Here is a 19984-nt window from a genome sequence, read left to right on the forward strand (position 1 = left end):
ACTGGAACTCTCCAAGATCGACCAGTCGTTCGCGATCGACGGGTTGACGACCACTGCAGGCTATGTGCCATGGGTTCTCTCCTGGAGATGTGAGGAGATAGACTGCATGGTGACCTGACCGCGTGTGCTCCTCCCTCTCCCCATATTACCTGAAATACTGCTGCTCCTCTGGATGTAAGCTGCATCTATGGTCTCAGTCCAGAACTTTGCTCCGTTTTGTCTCACCGAAGTCCACAGGTGCATGTGAAGGTGAAGAGAGGAAGTCCTCCACAGCAGACAACCCAACAGGTGGTGCTTTACAGTAAGTGCATTCAATATGACTGGCTGCCAATCAATATCCTTAACGACCGTGTCCCTTCCTACCGTTATCATGTGTTTACAGGAATCATAAACATGCGGAACTGCAAAGAGCCACTTCAGGAAATCACAGCAGGTCAATAGCCAGAGTAAAAGTCGAGTAAAAAAATGTTTCAAACTTAGAAAACACAAATCTTTTTAAGGATTTATATTGTGAACCTTTATGGAGGAAGTCTTTGCTTGTTGTAGTTGCAGCTGCTGCGCAATCAGCGCATACTGTTTACAATTAGCCTACATAGATGGCGCAGAAGAGGGCTTGTTTGTCAACCAAGCTCACCCCCGGTTGAGTCAACTTTGTTTGCACATTTTATTCATGATTCAACATGTTTGATCTGTTATGCAAAAATGAAAAATCTTGAGTAGCTACATTAGTTCCAGAGTCACATCTGACATCCTAAAGATTAGACATCCAAATTGCTTGGATACAACAACAAAAAAAAACTGTTCAAGAGGATTAGGGTGATGAGAAAAAGTCTTAATATGACAGAATTTGACTTATAAAAATGCAACAGACCTTTGTAGCTACTTCCTATTCATGCTTCTCTATGTTGGGTGTTGTTGCCAACTTTAGACAATTATAGGCTACAACAAGATGTGACACCTGTGTTTGGTGCATATAGCACGGGGAACGATTCAGAGGAAAAGAAGGAGAATGTGTGGAATGGATGTGTCATCATGGCATATGTTCTGTCCTGTGCTTAATGGTGATTGGTCACATCAGAGGGTACAGTCTATTGTGAGATAAACCTCACTCAGTTATCAGAGAACCACGGTAACCCACGCGTAACTAAATATCAAAACCCTCTCTTATTTGACTTACCTTGATGTAGCAACAGCTTTGTTCTTGGTCAGTGATTATCATGGTGTGTTTATTTTCCAGCGGTTAAAAGAGAGTTCTTCTGTGCTCTGATTTTGACTCTGCAAGAACTTGTCAGAGCACAATCACCATGCACAAACTACTTCTAATCACAGGTAAGGCACAATGAAAGGCCATTATGGTATTAATAATATTGATTTTGTCTATTTTTTTTTATTTTTACAAAATATTTACTGATTTAATCTGATTTGAAAGGTTTCTGTCTTTCCCTTGGCAGTCTGGGTGAGTTCATATCTACACTATATTCAACAGTCCTCCTAACCACAATTTCTTGTATTTAGTCGATTATTATTTTCAATGTTTAATGAGAATAATCTCCTTCCCTCTGTGTTTAGTCTCATGCTCCAGACTGGTGTGTTATTTCACTAACTGGTCCCAGTACAGACCTGGTGAAGGCAAGTTTATGCCTTCAAATGTAGACCCTAACCTTTGTACCCACCTGATCTATGCCTTTGCTGGCATTAATGATGCAAATGAGTTGGTCACCATAGAATGGAATGATGACACCCTCTATAAGTCATTTAATGGACTCAAACAAAGGTCAGTGCAAAGTCCTCTTAGTCCATTATCTTGTGTAAAATATTTTGTTACTGTAAGTAATCCACACCAACAAAATATTCCCACAGGACTCCCAATCTTAAAACACTGTTGGCCGTCGGAGGCTGGAATTTTGGAACTGAAAAGTGAGATATTTAACATGAAACAATTAACAAGAATCAATATGTTTTGTATTATGTCTATTTGAGATCACCTCTGTTTCTTCCAAATTCTGTACAGATTTACAAACATGGCGTCAACACAAGCAAACAGAAATACGTTCATCCAGTCCTCTATCGCACTGCTGAGAAAATACAGTTTTGATGGATTGGACCTGGCCTGGGCAAACCCTGCGGCTAGAGGAAGTCCTCCGGAGGACAAGCAGAGATTCACAGCGTTGTGCAAGGTCAGATCCACAATTACTGTTCTGATGTTCAGCTCAACTTTAACACATATATGGTTATTTACATCCTCCCATCCATCCATCTAGGAACTCCTGGAGGCCTACACGGCTGAGGGAACGACAACTGGCAAGCCCAGATTAATGATCTCTGCTGCTGTGTCTCCTGGCAAAGGAACCATCGATGCTGGTTATGAAATTGCAGAGATCGCCAAGTACGTTACTTTTCGAGTTGTTCTTGTGGTTATCCTGACTCCTAAATCATGTTTTGGTGAAGCTGACCTCACTTGCATTTTATCAGGTACCTGGATTTTATCAATGTGATGACATATGACTTTCATGGCACATGGGAGAGTGTGACGGGACATCATAGCCCCTTATACAAGGGATCCCAAGACACCGGGGATCATGTTTACTTAAATACTGTGAGTACAAGGGTTTATTCTTTAATGTCATGAATCTAAATATACTTTATTGTCTTTCAATTCTAACTTTCTGTTTCATCCTCAGTGAGTGGGTTACCATCCCCAGTTCTTTCATGCACATTTTCTATACGTCATCCATAAAAATTCATATCTGTGTAGAGCAATGGGGAGACAGTACTGTTATACTTTTTATATTTTTATATTTCCATCATAATTTGATTTTCCATTCCCTCTTTTGGTGTTTACTAATAATTATTAATAACTTAACAGGTCTTATGACAACACAGTAAAGATTTGTGATAAATTTGAATTGAAACTTCATTCCATCTTTTTCAATGTTAATCTCAGGACTTTGCCATGAGGTATTGGCGGGACAAGGGAACACCTGTAGAGAAGCTGAACATGGGATTTGGTACATATGGACGCACATTCCGACTGTCTACTCTACAGTCGGATCAGGTTGGAGCACCAGCCGATGGCGGCGCAGCAGCTGGTACTTTTACGAGGGAGGCTGGCCTCTGGTCCTATTATGAGGTGAACATTGCAGCTATTAAATGAACAGAACTCTCAGATTATGTTCTACTAATAATAGTAAATATTTGAAATTTAATCCTCTTTTCAGATTTGCACTTTTCTTCAAGAGGCCAGTGTCCATTTGATTGAAGACCAGAAAGTTCCTTATGCAGTCACACAAAATGAGTGGGTTGGATATGACAACAAAGACAGTTTTGCGACTAAGGTAGTCAGCTGTATGTTTCTATAAAAAATATTGTTCAAAGTGTGGTTAAAGACAGTGTTTAAGAGCAACTAAAGCTATTTAACCGTTTCTATCATTGTTCATAAGGTCCGTTACCTGAAGGACAACAGATTTGGAGGGGCCTTCGTTTGGGCTCTGGATCTGGATGACTTTAATGGTAATTTCTGCGGACAAGGAAACTATCCCCTCATCTCCTATCTGAGCTCTCTTTTGTCTCCAGGTAAAGCAGAAAAAGCAATTTGCTATGATATTTTGCTTCATATGCACCAAGCGGTGATTTCCTTAGCCTCCCTTAACTTTCTTTTATTCCTCCAGACCTCCCGCCCTGGGGCGCCGAAAAGGGGGGGTAAAGGAGACGGATTCTAGAGGCCCATGATTGAGAGGGGCCCAGAGAGGCCCCTAATGATGGTGAAATGATAATACAGAAAGAAATAATGACACTAAGTTATTAACTAACATATAATCACAAATGTTTTATTTTCAATGTCCTGGTAACAATAACTTTATTTGTTTTGGAAAACATTCATGAATGAATGAATTTAAATGAGTGTCTTTGGTGATAACTCCGTTGACCAAAGCACCTGGTGTTAGGTTTCTTTCCATTACCCTGCAATATTAAATATATTGGAATTGTCCAACCAAGTACCATCTGTGAGATTTTGTAGTAGGGTTTAGAAAGTGTTTGGCAGTAAATAGTACATTATTTCTATTAACATGTAAAATGAATGGTGGTTACTCCTGTTTTTCTATTTTTGTCTATGTGCTGTTGAACCTGCATAATTTGCACAGACAGAATTTTCTACTCTGACTCGATTTTACAACAAGAGAAACAAAACAAAAGTCTAAATAAAAGAAATCATCTGGTAGGCTATTGTCATTTATTGAGATCCTGAAAAGGGTTTGGGATTCTAAATGTTCGTCTCGACACAAGGACACACTGATTATGATTTTGTGGCATTTTGTGGTCAAAACCTCACAAATCATTGTGAATGTACAGTAATACCTCAAGAACTCAAGGGGAATTCTTCAAATTTTAAACTTGAGGAAGAACTGATAAGATTTTATGGGTCAAAGGTCAAGAGTGTGGTGACCAGTTTTGGCCTCATTAACACAAATTCTCAGTAACGCCTTGAAGGAATTTTTTCAAATTTAGTAAAAATATTCAGTTGGACAGATGAGATTTTTTGTGCTCAAACATCAATGATTCAACATTGCATTTATGTTTATGCATTTATGTGGGACACCCATCTGTCTTGTTCGCCTGGCCAGAGATTTTTTAAATCACCATTACTTATTTGAGAATTGAGTCTGTATGCCTCTGAAGAAGCAGGGATGTGATGTGAAAGGTAGAGGCAGACACCCTCGAGGTAGAAACTGTAATTGGTCAGAAGGCAGATGTTGAGCACTGATTAAAATGTCACTTCTCCAATGTTACAGTGGTTCTATAGATGCCAATTGTACCAATTACCTAAAATATGCAAGAAAATCCAGGTCATGTTCTCATTTTCACACACACTCACACAGGTGAGTGTTTTGACTAGTGCTGAGTGTTTTGACTACAGATGGAAATTAGCTGGGAGCTAAATCTGGTCATAAGTCATAGGAGGGAGACAGTGTATGCAGTTGCATTTGTCTTTGTAAGTATACTTGATCAGTTTTGTAGATTTTCAGAAGTGCATCTGCCTTTAACTAGATTGATTGAAGAGGAGTTGAAGAGGAGTTGAAGAAAAGCCTTCTCTCTTCAGTTTGTTATTATAATTGTGTGTTACCTCTTACGACCATGTTTTGGCTATTATAAGCCTGCTAAAGTAGCATTGGTGAAAAGCATAACTGATTGATCAAACCTGAATTAGTTGTGCAGATTTCTCACTTAAAATCTTATCAAACTGTTTCTTTTTAGTTACACAGTAACACCATGTTACGGGGAGCATACATCAGTCCGACTGCCCATAAGTCTGACGGCTCATTTCTCCGACTACCTATTCTAATTCTACAGTGTTAAGGTTAGGTTTAGGGTAAGGTTAAGGGTTAGGGCTACTTAAGTCGGAGAAATGGGAGGTCGGACTAATAGACGCAAAAATAAAGAAATGTATGGTCGGATAAATGGGTAGTCGGACGGATGTCATGCGCCCACTCCTTACAGCAGGTAAGCCACAGTTATTGAGTGAATGCTTCCAGAATGGGTCTTGCGTGTTTGCACTTAACTTAAAGGGATATTCCGGCGTAAGTTTAACCCATGGTCCAACGCACCGTAACACCGAGTAGACCCCCCCTCGAGAGATGAAGTCTGCTAACTGCTAGCTTCTCCAGTTGTAGCAACGTTAGCAATGACCGCACCATAACAAACAGCGCAGTATATGGATCCACTATCCACCAATCAAAAAGCCACTTACAGCCACAAATAATGCTCAGAACAGCACCAAACGTCATCAACAGTACAAACAGGGTCCCAGCACATAATACGAGGCATCAAACATCTGTTAGCTTTGCCTGGTTTCTATTGAAAAGAGACAAAAACAACTCACCCACTCTCCTCCAGTTATACGTTATGCAGCAACTTTCCGTGTCCAGCACGTCCAGCATAACATTAGAGTCCAGACACTGACAACACATACCGTGGCCGACTGGCAGCAAAATCATCTGGTTTCAGCGGCCACCGACAGGCACTGACCACCAGACTGACCACTTGATTCCCCCATATCCTATCTGATGTCTGTCAGCTGACATGGAGGCGATTACCGAGTGAAGTAGAGTCCCGCAGCTCAAGGATGAATGTGTGTGTATTACTCCATATAATGCAGCCAAAGTTCCTATGTATCTTGCCTATCAGTTTATAAAAGTTATTATCGAGTGTTCACAGGGAAATGAACGGAGATAATTACGTAAACAAGCGCAAGATTAGACGCGACGTCATAAGCGATCTGACGCCGTGTCTATAATTTAGTGAAGGAGACATCACGGACACGGCTGAGTTTATGGAGTTTGAGAACAACAGCCGACTGGTTTCATTTCGATGGGTGCCACTATCCGTTTGAGACCGAGTTTACTGAAGACAAGCTGAAGGAAATGGAGGAGTAAAGTCAAAGAGGGGCAGCTGCGGTGGAGACTATGTTCTGGAAATGGAGGCTAAAAGTGACAGAGGGAGAGAGTTGGTGGAGGATATGTGCTGGACCTGGGGGAATCAAGTGGTCAGTCTGGTGGTCAATGCCTGTCGGTGGCCGCTGAAACCAGATGATTGTGCTGCAAGTCGGCCACGGTGCGTGTTGTCAGTGCCTGGACTCTAACGTTATGCTGGACACGGAAAGTTGCTGCATAGCGTATAACTGGAGGAGAGTGGGTGAGTTGTTTTTGTCTCTTTTCAATAGAAACCAGGCTAAGCTAACAGATGTTTGGTGCCTCGTATTATGTGCTGGGACCTGACCCTGATCTCTACCTTGACCCAAGGAGCTGGATCAAGATCAAGATCACCTTTTATGCAGAGGAGCCCATTCTCCGTCACTGAGAGTCACACTCCGGTGTGATAGTATCACAATGACCTTTTCCACTCGACTTCTAAGTACATTTGTCAAATGAAACTGACTTGACTTATTTTAGACTTAGAAGGACCAGACAGATGGATCAAAACTAAATTAAACAGTTTATAACAGAAGGAACAAAACTGAATTTACATGTAAATAACAAAAGCCAGTAGAAATCTGTTATTTTGTGTTGTCAGGGACACTTCAGTTAGTTTTGTCTTTGTATTACTGTACTTTCAGATGATGTTATCTCGTGAAACATTTAAGTAACTGTGTTCTAACTCACTGGCTCTACGTAGACAGTAATTACAGCTGCAGTAGAAGGTACTGGGTAACTCTAGGACAACTACAGTGTAGTTGCAAGACAACTAGAGTATTGTTCCAGGACAACTAGAGTGTAGGTGCACACTAAGGAGGGGATAACAGTGCTAACTTACAGTACTTACTGTACTTAAAGTTTATGAATGATCATGGATGTGGATGTGTCATGTGTTTTCTGGTTAATAAAGAATAAAAACATTTTCTAACTCTCCGAATTACTCATTATTGTGGATTTATTACTGTATAGTTTGTGTTTTGCCCTTGGATGACAGAACTAGACTTTAATAGATGTGCATTTTAGAGAGGTAAGTTTGCTACCAGCCAGCCTGTTATTGGCCCATTACCATACTCTATACCCATTTCTCCAAACCATACAATTAATTAATGAATAATAAATCTCTGAAATAGAGGTGAAATTTCCCTGCTGACACTTAGGAAAAAAATGGATTGTAACAATTGTGCTCATATTGTACAGTAGACTAATTTCTAATAATACCTGGTAGTTAAAATGATTGGTGGGAAATGACCAGGAGTTACACTGTAAGTCCGGGCAAAGTAGCACGTAATTGTACAGGAGTTACGCGCTAAGACACAGCCTAATTATAGGCTACTGTAAAATGCGGGGTAATTAGTGGCGGAGTGAGCGAGAGTTACTCTGTAAATTGGTGTAAAGTAGGACAGTAGTTACGTGCTAAGACGCAGCCTAGTTATAGCTACTGTAAAACAGCGAGAGTTACTCTGTACTTCTGTGGGAGTTGGTGTAAAGCAGGATGTAAGTTAACCGGAGTATGTAGTGTTACCAAATGTTTCAAACTTAGAAAACACCAATCTTTTTAAGGATTTATATTATGAACCCTTTCCCCATGGAGGAAGTCTCCACCGGATCAATATGTAAACAGAGCTGGTGAGTGGGTCAGCGTCGAAAACAGACAGATAGGAGAAGCCATGGTGGTAATAACAAATATAGCCTGCCTACTACTCGTGGTTAATGGAGACTATTGAAATATTAGACTATAATAACACATGAAACAGCTGCCAGAGTCTTGTTGTAGTTGCAGCTGCTGCGCAATCAGCGCATAGCCTACTGTTTACAATGCAGAAGGTTTGTTTGTCAACCAAGCTGAGTCAACTTTTTTGTTTGCACGTTTTATTCATGATTCAACATGTTTGATCTGTTATGTCTTTCCCTTGGCAGTCTGGGTGAGTTCATATCTACACTATATTGGCTGGGCATGGATTCAGAGTATCCTGTAGCATAGCAAGGCCAGTGGTCACCAACCTTTTTAATTTAATGCAGCACCCATCCGCTAAAAAAAAAAGAAAAAGAAAAGAAAAAAAGCAATCTGAACATTAATCGGGCATGAACTCACTTCTCCGGTATAGCGAGATCGACTGGAACTCTCCAAGATCGACCAGTCGTTCGCGATCGACGGGTTGACGACTACTGTAGGCTATGTGCCATGGGTTCTCTCTTGGAGATGTGAGGAGACTGATGACCTGACCGCGTGTGCCCCGCCCTCTCCCCATATCACCTGAGATACGTGCTGCTCCTCTGGATGTAAACTGCATGGTCTCAGACAGTCCAGAACTTTGTTCCGTTTTGTCTCACCGAGGTCCACAGGTGCATGTGAAGGTGAAGAGCAGACAACCCAACAGGTGGTGCTTTACAGTAGCCTAGTGAATTCAATATGATTGGCTGCCAATCAATGTCCGTAACGACCGTGTCCCTCCCTACCATTATCATGTGTTTACACAGGAATCATAAACATGCGGAACTGCAAAGAGCCACTTCAGGAAATCACAGCAGGTCAATAGCCAGAGTAAAAGTCGAACAAAAAAATGTTTCATACTTAGAAAACACAAATCTTTTTAAGGATTTATATTATGAACCTTTTCCCCACGGAGGAAGTCTCCACCGGATCAATATGTAAACAGAGCTGGTGAGTGGGTCAGCGTCGAAAACAGATAGGAGAAGCCATGGTGGTAATAACAAATATAGCCTGCCTACTAGCCTACTTGAGTTAATGGTAATGGAGACTATTGAAATATTAGACTATAATAACATATCAAACAGCTGTGCGAGCTTTGTAGTTGCAGCTGCTGCGCAATCAGCGCATACTGTTTACAATGTAGAAGGTTTGTTTGTCAACCAAGCTGAGTCAACTTTTTTGTTTGCACATTTTATTCATGATTCAACATGTTTGATATGTTATGCAAAAATGAAAAATCTTGAGTACATTTGTTCCAGAGTCACATCTGACATACTAAAGATTAGACATCCAAACTGCTTGGATACAAAAGAGGGGAAAAAAGGCTGCCAACTGTTCAAGAGGATTTAGGGTGATAGCCTAAGAAAAAGCCCAAAGTAAAGTTTTTGGTTTTTTCCACCCATATAGTCTTGATATGGCAGAATTTGACTTATAAAAATGCAACAGACGGTCGTAGCTACTTCCTATTCATGCTTCTCTATGTTGGGTGTTGTTGCCAACTTCAGACAATTATACAACAAGATGCTACACCTGTGTTTGTTGCATAGCAAGAAAAGAAGGAGAATGTGTGGATGTGTCATGACTCATGGCATATGTTCCTCCTGTGCTTAATGGTGATTGGTCACATCAGAGGGTACAGTCTAATGTGAGATAAACCTCACTCAGTTATCAGAGAACCAGGGTAACCCACGCGTAACCAAATGTTTTCTTTGTGGGGTCAAGACCTCTTATTTGACTTACCTTGATGTAGCAACAGCTTTCAGCCCCAAACTTTGGATGATTCAGTTTGTTCTTGGTCAATGATTATCATGGCGTGTTTATTTTCCAGCAGTTAAAAGAGAGTTCTTCTGTGCTCTGATTTAGACTCTGCAAGAACTTGTCAGAGCACAATTACCATGCACAAACTACTTCTTATCACAGGTAAGGCACAATGAAAGGCCATTATGGTATTAATAATATTAATTTTGTCTATTTTTTATTTTATTTTTATTTTTACAAAATATTTACTGATTTATTCTGATTTTAAAGGTTTCTGTCTTTCCCTTGGCAGTCTGGGTGAGTTCATATACACTATATTTAACAGTCCTCCTAACCACAATTTCTTGTATTTAGTTGATTATTATTTTCAATGTTTAATGAGAATAATCTCCTTCCCTCTGTGTTTAGTCTCATGCTCCAGACTGGTGTGTTATTTCACTAACTGGTCCCAGTACAGACCTGGTGAAGGCAAGTTTATGCCTTCAAATGTAGACCCTAACCTTTGTACCCACCTGATCTATGCCTTTGCTGGCATTAATGATGCAAATGAGTTGGTCACCATAGAATGGAATGATGACACCCTCTATAAGTCATTTAATGGACTCAAACAAAGGTCAGTGCAAAGTCCTCTTAGTCCATTATCTTGTGTAAAATGTTTTCCATGTTTTTTCATACCAACAAAAGTAAAATATTCCCACAGGAATCCCAATCTTAAAACACTGTTGGCCGTCGGGGGCTGGAATTTTGGAACTGCAAAGTGAGATATTTAACATGAAACAATTAACAAGAATCAATAGGCTATGTTTTGTATTTTGTCTATTTGAGATCACCTCTGCCTAATTCTGTACAGATTTACAAACATGGTGTCAACACAAGCAAACAGAAATACATTCATCCAGTCCTCTATCGCATTGCTGAGAAAATACAGTTTTGATGGATTGGACCTGGACTGGGAATACCCTGCGGCTAGAGGAAGTCCTCTGGAGGACAAGCAGAGATTCACAGCGTTGTGCAAGGTCAGATCCACAATTACTGTTCTGATGTTCAGCTCAACTTTAAAGGGATACACCAACATTTTTTTTCGTGTCTTGCTTCACTCCCGAGTCCATGACAAGCAGATAGACACCATCCTTTCAACTGTGCGTGCAATAACGAGAGATATGGGCAGAGCTAGCGCACCGCTAAATAGCTTAGCTCAAACGCTGGAAGTGCATGGGTAGTGTTAGCCTGCCTCCACCTAAAGTCATCAGAGAAACTCTTCAGCATCTCTAAACGGTCCGGTGTGCTTGTTGTGACTCACGTTATGTTTCTCTGACGACTTTAGGTGGAGGCAGGCTAACACTACCCATACACTTCCAGCGTTTGAGCTAAGCTAATTAGCGGTGCGCTAGCTCTGCCCGTATCTCCCTTGTTACTGCACACACAGTCAAAAGGATGGTGTCTATCTGCTTGTCATGGACTCGGGAGTGAGGCAAGACACAACAAAAAATGTTGGCGTATCCCTTCAACACATATATGGTTATTTACATCCTCCCATCTAGGAACTCCTGGAGGCCTACACAGCTGAGGGAACGACAACTGGCAAACCCAGATTAATGATCTCTGCTGCTGTGTCTGCTGGCAAAGGAACCATCGATGCTGGTTATGAAATTGCAGAGATCGCTAAGTACGTTACTATTCGAGTTGTTCTTGTGGTTATCCTGACTCCTGAATCACGTTTTGGTGAAGTTGACCTCACTTGCATTTCATCAGGTACGTGGATTTTATAAATGTGATGACATATGACTTTCATGGCACATGGGAGAGTGTGACGGGACATCATAGCCCCTTATACAAGGGATCCCAAGACACCGGGGATCATGTTTACTTAAATACTGTGAGTACAAGGGTTTATTCTTTAATGTCATGAATCTAAATATACTTTATTGTCTTTCAATTCTAACTTTCTGTTTCATCCTCAGTGAGTAGGTTACCATCCCCAGTTCTTTCATGGACATTTTCTATACAGCCATAAAAAATCATATCTGTGTAGAGCAATGGGGAGACTTTACTGTTATACTTTTTATATTTTTATATTTCCATCATAATTTGATTTTCCATTCCCTCTTTTGGTGTTTACTAATAATTATTAATAACTTAACAGGTCTTATGACAACACAGTAAAGATTTGTGATAAATTTGAATTGAAACTTCATTCCATCTTTTTCAATGTTAATCTCAGGACTTTGCCATGAGGTATTGGCGGGACCAGGGAACACCTGTAGAGAAGCTGAACATGGGATTTGGTACATATGGACGCACATTCCGACTGTCTACTCAGTCGAGTCAGGTTGGAGCGCCAGTCGGCGGCGCCGCAGCAGCTGGTACTTTTACGAGGGAGGCTGGCTTCTGGTCCTATTATGAGGTGAATGTTGCAGCTATTAAATGAACAGAACTCTCAGATTATGTTCTACTAATAATAGTAAATATTTGAAATTTAATCCTCTTTTCAGATTTGCACTTTTCTTCAAGGGGCCAGTGTCCATTTGATTGAAGACCAGAAAGTTCCTTATGCAGTCAAACAAAATGAGTGGGTTGGATATGACAACAAAGACAGTTTTGCGACTAAGGTAGTCAGCTGTATCTTCCTATAAAAAATATAGTTCAAAGTGTGGTTAAAGACAGTGTTTAAGAGCAACTAAAGCTATTTAACCACTATCATTGTTCATAAGGTCCGTTACCTGAAGGACAACAGATTTGGAGGAGCCTTCGTTTGGTCTCTGGATCTGGATGACTTTAATGGTCATTTCTGCGGACAAGGAAACTACCCCCTCATCTCCTATCTGCGCTCTCTTTTGTCTCCAGGTAAAGCAGAAAAAGCAATTTGCTATGATATTTTGCTTCATATGCACCAAGCGGTGATTTCCTTTGCCTCCCTTAACTTTCTTTTATTCCTCCAGACCTCCCGCCACTTCCCACTGCAGGAACTTCTACAGCTCACGTAACTTTGCCAGCAACACAAAAGCCTCCTGCAACGGTCCAACCTAGACCTACAATCCCACCCAAAGTACCGGACAGCAACTTCTGTGCTACAAAGACTGGTGGTATTTATGCAAAACCTGATGACCCTCATTCTTTTTACAGTTGTGCCAACGGCATCACCTGGATACAAAACTGTCCAGCTAATTTAGTCTTTAATAATAGCTGCAAATGCTGTAGCTGGCCAGTATGACAGTATGACAGCGAGGGAAAACATTCATGAATTAATGAATTTAAATGAGTGTGGTGATAGATCAGTTGACCAAAGCACCTGGTGTTGGGTTTCTTTCCATTACCCTGCAATATTAAATGTATTGGAATTGACCAACCAAGTAGCCTACCATCTGTGAGATTTTGAAGTAGGGTTTAGAAAGTGTTTGGCAGTAAATAGTACATTATTTCTATTAACATGTAAAATGAATGGTGGTTACTCCTGTTTTTCTATTTTTGTCTATGTGCTGTTGAACCTGCATAATTTGCACAGACAGAATGTTCTACTCTGACTCTATTTTACAACAAGAGAAACAAAACAAAAGTCTAAATAAAATAAATCATCTGGTAGGCTATTGTCATTTATTGAGATCCTGAAAAGGGTTTGGGATTCTAAATGTTCACCTCGACACAAGGACACACTGATTATAATTTTGTGGCATTTTGTGGTCAAAACCTCACAAATCATTGTGAATGTACAGTAATACCCCAAGAACTCAAGGGGAATTCTTCAAATGTTAAACTTGAGGAAGAACTGATAAGATTTTGAGGGTCAAAGGTCAAGAGGTCAAATTCTCATTTGAGAATTGAGTCAAAGAAAACAACAACCGTATGCCTCTGAAGAAGCAGGGATGTGATGTGAAAGGTAGAGGCAGACACCCTCGAGGTAGAAACTGTAATTGGTCAGAAGGCAGATGTTGAGCACTGATTAAAATGTCACTTCTCCAATGTTACAGTGGTTCTATAGATGCCAATTGTGCCAATTACCTAAAATATGCAAGAAAATCCAGGTCATGTTCTCATTTTCACACACACTTACACAGGTGAGTGTTTTGCAGTATGTTGTCCTTGACACCTGAGAATTAAATGACGAGGCTGTGTTTTTGAAACTTAGGCCTACACTAATGGCAGGAAGGAATGCTTTAAGTGCAAATGTCTCTTCTTAATGACACCCAGTATCACTCAGTAAAGAGTATTTAATTGCAATACATAGGTACGGTATGTTTATCTATGTGTCACATGACATCTGCTGCACATTTAACATTCCTACATTTTATGTGACCTGGTAGGAAATGTGACAGTGATATGAAAGTAAGCAAAGGATAATTAACAAAGTTCACACATCACTGTCCCCTAAAGATCATTCTCCATTAGAAGTGGCATGTGAAGACAAAATGGATTGGGACAATGAATTCAGCATACACATGTGTTATAGCAGCTGGACCTCCTTTTGCTTTCAGTCTTTGTGGCATAAATTCAATAAGGTTTTGGTCAATATTGACATGATCACACAGTTGCTGCAGATTTGTCAGCTCTATGAGTGAATCTCCTTTTTTTTTTACCACAACCAAAAGGTGTTCTTTGAGGCATTTGAGTACAGCGAATTCATTCTCAATGTTTAAAATAATACAGTAGATTTGCTTACAGAAGTGGTAATTGGAATTCGGTTTCAAATGTTGTTAAACCTATAATAAAATACAGTTTTATTACATAAATGGTGTAGTTTAGATTTTTATTTTACTTTTAGGGTTGAAAAATATGAAAATTGTTCTCACCTGAGATGGTCACAAGGTTGTTACAGTGCTGCATGCAGCTCTTGGATTTTGAAATTGACCTCAATAAGAACAAGAAACTCAACATGGTGGTATGATTGCTTTGTAAATTAACATACTGCAGTCAAAAAGGACTGATAATAAGGGGGCTTATTAGTGTTTAATTGCTTCAAACAAGGAAAAACATCCCCAACCTGTTAAACCCTGTTTAAGTGCCACACCCTGAGCAACATCTACCCATATATTATGAACAAGAGCATCCAGTCATCCATAAGTCACAGGAGGGAGACAGACAGTGTATGCAGTTGCATTTGTCTTTGTAAGTATACTCGATCAGTTTTGCAGATTTTCAGAAGTGTTGCTATTTACAGATTTGTGCATCTGTTCTGAACCTTAAACTAGATTGCTTGCTCAGTAAACTAAACTAATTGAAGAGGAGTTGAAGAAAAGCCTTCTCTCTTCAATTTGTGTATACTGTTATTATAATTGTGTGTTATACCTCTTGCGACCATGTTTTGACTATTATACAGTAAGCTTGCTTAAAGGGATAGTTCAACATTTTGGCAAATTGGCCCATTGCCATAATCGCTATAGTCATAGCAGTAGGTTCATTACCTTTAATTGTAGGTGTAAGCTATTTTCAGTACGGCGGAGCGCAGCAGCAGGCTGCTCAGAGCTACGCTATGGAGGCTAATGGAATTTCTTGGTTTCCCTCATTAAACTCATCAAATTCAACATCCCAAAACTCCACAGCGCTTTTGTAGACAAGTTGTGACCTGCACAACCACCACGCTATGAGATAATGACGGAACGATACGAAACGGAGCCGTTTTCGAGGTAAATACAGGGTAAATACGGAGACTGCTTGCTGAAAAACTGTCCCTGAACGCAACGCGCATCAGCGGTTTTGTATGTATTTACCTCGAAAACGGCTCCGTTTCGTATCGTTCCGTCATTATCTCATAGCGTGGTGGTTGTGCAGCTCACAACTTGTCTACAAAAGCGCTGTGGAGTTTTGGGATTTTGTATTTGATGAGTTTGATGAGGGAAACCAAGAAATTCCCTTAGCCTCCATAGCGTAGCTCTGAGCAGCCTGCTGCTGCGCTCCGCTGTACTAAAAATAGCTTACACCTACAATTAAAGGTAACGAACCTACTGCTATGACTATAGCAATTATGGCAATGGGCCAATTTGCCAAAATGTTGAACTATCCCTTTAAGTAGCATTGGTGAAAAGGCAAGGCAAGGCAAGGCAAGGCAATTTTATTTGTATAGCCCGTTTTTACAAACAGTTTGTCTCAAAGGGCTTTACATGGCATCGTAACAACATCCTCTGTCCTTAGACCCTCACATCGACTGAGGAAAAGCATAACTGATTGATCAAACCTGAATTAAAGTTGTGCAGATTCCCCACTTAAAATCTTATCAAACTGTTTCTTTATAGTTACACATTGACACCATGTGCAAGCTACTCCTTACAGCAGGTAAGCCACAGTTATTGAGTGAATGCTTCCAGAATGGGTCAACTCACCCAAATCGCAATACTTGCGTGTTTGCACTATTCTATTCATATAGGTAGTTTTGTGTTGAATTAAAATTGTTGTACCTTACTATGAAGATGAATGGAATTTTGTTGCTGTTGCTTTGTGAAAATGTACATTTCCAGAAATAGTGCCTGCCATTACCCTGGATAATTCAAACAATATGAACAGTGAGATATGTGGATTACCACGAAGATTGTAGCAATTCTTTGTTGCCCCTGTTTAACATTTTCATTGAAATCCCATTCACCTTCAATAGTTTGATTGTTTCCTTTTTTTCTTTGTAAAATCGTAAACCTTGTGCTGATCAATTCTGTCACTTTGAAGGTCTGTGTTTGATCATCACCATCTTGGGTAAGTTTGTAATTTTATTACAGACAGATTTACTTAAATATACATAATGTTCTTTCTGCAAAAAACTAAACAAATCTATTGATTCCCCCCCCCTATTTCTCAGTCAAGTCTCAACAGTCTTCCTCCAGGCTTGTGTGTTACTATAACAGCTTGGCTGAGGACAGACATGTGGGTGGGAAGGTCGGAATTTCGGACATTGATCCAAACCAGTGTACCCATCTGATATTTGCCTTTTCTAGCATCAGCAGTCAAAACAACCTGGTTGTTAGCAGAGCATCTGACATAGAACGCTACCAGTCTTTTAATGCACTCAAAACCAGGTCAGACCCCTCAAAACATTTGGAAATACAAAATACAAAAGTCTATATTAAAAGTCATTACTAATCTTGATTCTTCTGCAGAAATTCACAGCTCAAAACCCTGTTGGCAGTTGGTGACACTCTAAGGTTAGTCACATACACAAATATACAAACTACAATATTTTTTATAATCAAATGGTATTTAAATGTATTAAATGTGATATACTGTATATTATACTTTTGTGAACGTAAATGTTAAAGACAATTTTTGCACCAATCTTTACCAGATTCAGTTCAATGGCATCAAGACAAGAAAGCAGACAATTGTTCATCCAGTCTGCAATCACACTACTGAGAACATATGGTTTTGATGGGCTCAGCCTGGACTGGAGATTTCCTGCAGAAGCAGGGACCCAATCAAACAACAAGCATAGATTCACCTTGTTGTGCCAGGTCAGATCTTTTCTTTTTGGAGAGAAATGTTCCACACAGTACATTTATGTGGGTGGCTAAAGATTTTAATCTTGATTGGATTTGAACCATGATTTCTTCCTGTGTAGGAGTTCAAACAGGCCTTTGTGAACGAGGCAGCTACAAGTGGTCAAGACAGATTAATCCTCACTGCAAGTGTCTCTGCTGAAAAAGCAGTGATTGATGCCAGTTACGAAGTTGCACAGGTTGCTAGGTAAACTATTTGAATGTCACTCTTCACATTATACCTGTCATCAAGTGTTGAGGAGCTTTGGTTGACTTGATATTCTCTGCATTTGATCAGAAACCTGGATTTCATCAATGTGATGACATTTGACTTTCGCGGCTCCTCTGAAACTCTCACAGGACATCACAGCCCCTTGTACCAAGGGTCCCAGGATATTGGAGACAAAATCTACTCCAACACTGTAAATGATCTGGACACTACACAGCCACATTTCTATTTTGTGATGCCATCTCATCCAAATGTGTCTTTCTACATACTTCAGGACTTTGCTATGAATTACTGGATGGACCAAGGAGCACCTGCACATATGCTTAACTTGGGTATTGCATTCAACGGGCAAGTTTATACTGTTGACTCCACTTGCAGTGGTGTTGGAGCACCAGTCAATAGTCCTGGTAACCATGGCATTTACACCCAAATGGAAGGACGGTTGGCCTATCATGAGGTAAAACAAGTTAACAAATTAAGAAATTTCTATCATTTTTTACATCAATATCAATTATATTCTAACTTAGAGTTTATTTGGTTTGACAAATTTAATTTGACAATTTTGACAATTGACCCTACTTTTCAGATTTGCCCTCAACTTGTCGGGGTCCGAGTCCAGCTGATCACTGATCAGAAAGTTCCATTTGCTATTGTGGGCAATAATCAGTGGATCGGATTTGATAACAGAAACAGCGTTGGAACAAAGGTAACCATCTGTTTATTTCAATTAAATAAAAATATAAAAGTAGCTGATATTATGTAAATTTGATGATACACATGTTTTATCAAAACAACATCAGCTGGAGAAGTATTTTCATCTTCATCCTCTCAGGCCAATTATATAACAACACACCACTTTGGAGGAGCATTTGTCTGGTCTCTGGACCTGGATGACTTCAGTGGACAATTCTGTAACCAAGGCAACTATCCCCTCATTAGCGAGCTGCATCACCGCCTTGTTCCAGGTGAGAAAAATACATTAGGTGTCCTGTGGTGAAGTAGTATTTTTTTTATTTTATTTAATGCCATTTCATGTTAACACCATTGATTGTCATTACTACTTTGGTTGACCATAGTGCAATTGTAAGCTCTTTTCTGTTTAACAACCTAAGAAGTCTTGCTCATGAATATTAAGGATGATGCAACGGTCAAGTGGGGTTAGGCAACAATTAACCAAGTATTTCTATTCCCTATTGTTCAGATTTTCCAGGCTTTACCACACCCACAACCATACCAACTACCACAACTGATCCTGACAATTTCTGCAGTGGAAAGGCAGATGGGATTCATGCCAACCCTAATGACCCAAGTTCTTTTTACAACTGTGCCAATGGAATCACACATATCCAACAATGCCCCGCAGGTCTTTTCTTTGACCGAAATTGTGAATGTTGTGACTTTTCTACCGCACCAATTACCACGCTAACTACTACACTGACCACTTCTCCAATTACTACAACTGATCCTAACAATTTCTGCAGTGGAAAGGCAGATGGGATTCACCCCAACCCTAATGACCCAACTTCTTTTTACAACTGTGACCATGAAATAATGTACTTGCAACAATGTGCCACAGGTCTAATCTTTGACACAAATTGCCTATGCTGTAACTTCCCCTAAAGAGTTTTATAATTTCATGAAAGTGGAGTTGTCAAAATGTGTTATATGTATACTTTCTCACAATTTTTCACAGATGTTTTTTTGTTAGAAAATATTTAATGTAATGTTTTTGTTTTTTTGTATTATTAAGCTTCACTCATCAACATGTGACTTTTTTATTGGAGGAGACATTGTATGCAATTCTATCACACTATATTTATATTTTGCACACATTGTTAAAGTCTATATTTGTATTTATTATTATCTTTTGGGGATGAAAATCTGTCAAATGAATTAACAAGATTAGATAGGGTGCGATATTGTGATGATAATGTTTGTATAATTCCACGACCTGGTGTTCTTTTATACTATTTTATTGAATTGTGTTATTAAAGGAGACATATTGTGCCCCTTTTCCACAAACTAAAATGATTTCCAGGTGTCTTAAAGAAATGTCTGTGACAGTCAAAATACCCCAAGGATCAAACATCACAGCACTTTTTGTCCTCTCAAAACAGCCCTGTTCAGAACGTCTCGTTTCAGTGCCTGTCCCTTTAAATGCAAATCAGCCACTGCTTGCCCCGCCCACCCCTTCCACTGGTACCAGGTAGGGATGGGATTATGCAAATTCGAAAACTAATTAGGCTACATCATAAGACATCTGAGGGAACAGCTTGTAAAACCACATGGATTTTAACCTGGGGAGCCTGGAAACTACTGATTTTTTTTTGTCAATTCTCGCATTTTGGGGGCCGGAAGGCAAGAA

General features: G+C 39.8%; 2 protein-coding genes across 2 annotated transcripts; both read left to right on the top strand.

Annotated features, from left to right (window-relative positions):
• Positions 1–1157: 1157 nt before the first annotated feature.
• On the top strand, positions 1158–4219 carry LOC310989068 (acidic mammalian chitinase-like). Its single transcript, XM_083975956.1, has 11 exons — positions 1158–1329; positions 1430–1456; positions 1570–1774; positions 1861–1917; positions 2012–2177; positions 2262–2386; positions 2473–2596; positions 2945–3130; positions 3219–3335; positions 3441–3573; positions 3669–4219. Exons 1-11 carry the CDS (start codon positions 1305–1307, stop codon positions 3701–3703), a joined length of 1200 nt encoding a protein of 399 aa, XP_083832082.1. The 5' UTR covers positions 1158–1304; the 3' UTR covers positions 3704–4219.
• Positions 4220–9979: 5760 nt separating this feature from the next.
• On the top strand, positions 9980–19626 carry LOC310988141 (putative chitinase 10). The gene is made up of 21 exons (XM_083974653.1): positions 9980–10101; positions 10210–10236; positions 10348–10552; positions 10640–10696; positions 10790–10955; positions 11481–11605; positions 11692–11815; positions 12161–12343; positions 12432–12548; positions 12651–12783; positions 12879–13148; positions 16588–16614; positions 16718–16934; positions 17016–17060; positions 17201–17366; positions 17474–17598; positions 17689–17812; positions 17894–18076; positions 18206–18325; positions 18452–18584; positions 18821–19626. The coding sequence occupies exons 1-21, from the start codon at positions 10077–10079 to the stop codon at positions 19237–19239; spliced, it is 2991 nt and encodes a 996-aa protein (XP_083830779.1). The 5' UTR covers positions 9980–10076; the 3' UTR covers positions 19240–19626.
• The last annotated feature ends 358 nt before the right edge of the window (positions 19627–19984 follow it).

This window comes from Trachurus trachurus, assembly GCF_905171665.1.
Source record: "Trachurus trachurus genome assembly, chromosome: 7".
NCBI classification, from domain to species: domain Eukaryota; kingdom Metazoa; phylum Chordata; class Actinopteri; order Carangiformes; family Carangidae; genus Trachurus; species Trachurus trachurus.

Excerpts from the sequence above, each read along its gene's own strand:
- LOC310989068 (XM_083975956.1), top strand. The coding sequence starts at position 1,305 with ATGCACAAACTACTTCTAATCACAG. Across the intron at positions 3,336-3,440 it reads AAGACAGTTTTGCGACTAAG|GTCCGTTACCTGAAGGACAA; the intron begins GTAGTCAGCTGT and ends ATTGTTCATAAG. Across the intron at positions 3,574-3,668 it reads GAGCTCTCTTTTGTCTCCAG|ACCTCCCGCCCTGGGGCGCC; the intron begins GTAAAGCAGAAA and ends TTATTCCTCCAG.
- LOC310988141 (XM_083974653.1), top strand. The coding sequence starts at position 10,077 with ATGCACAAACTACTTCTTATCACAG. Across the intron at positions 12,784-12,878 it reads GCGCTCTCTTTTGTCTCCAG|ACCTCCCGCCACTTCCCACT; the intron begins GTAAAGCAGAAA and ends TTATTCCTCCAG. Across the intron at positions 17,813-17,893 it reads ACAAAATCTACTCCAACACT|GACTTTGCTATGAATTACTG; the intron begins GTAAATGATCTG and ends TACATACTTCAG.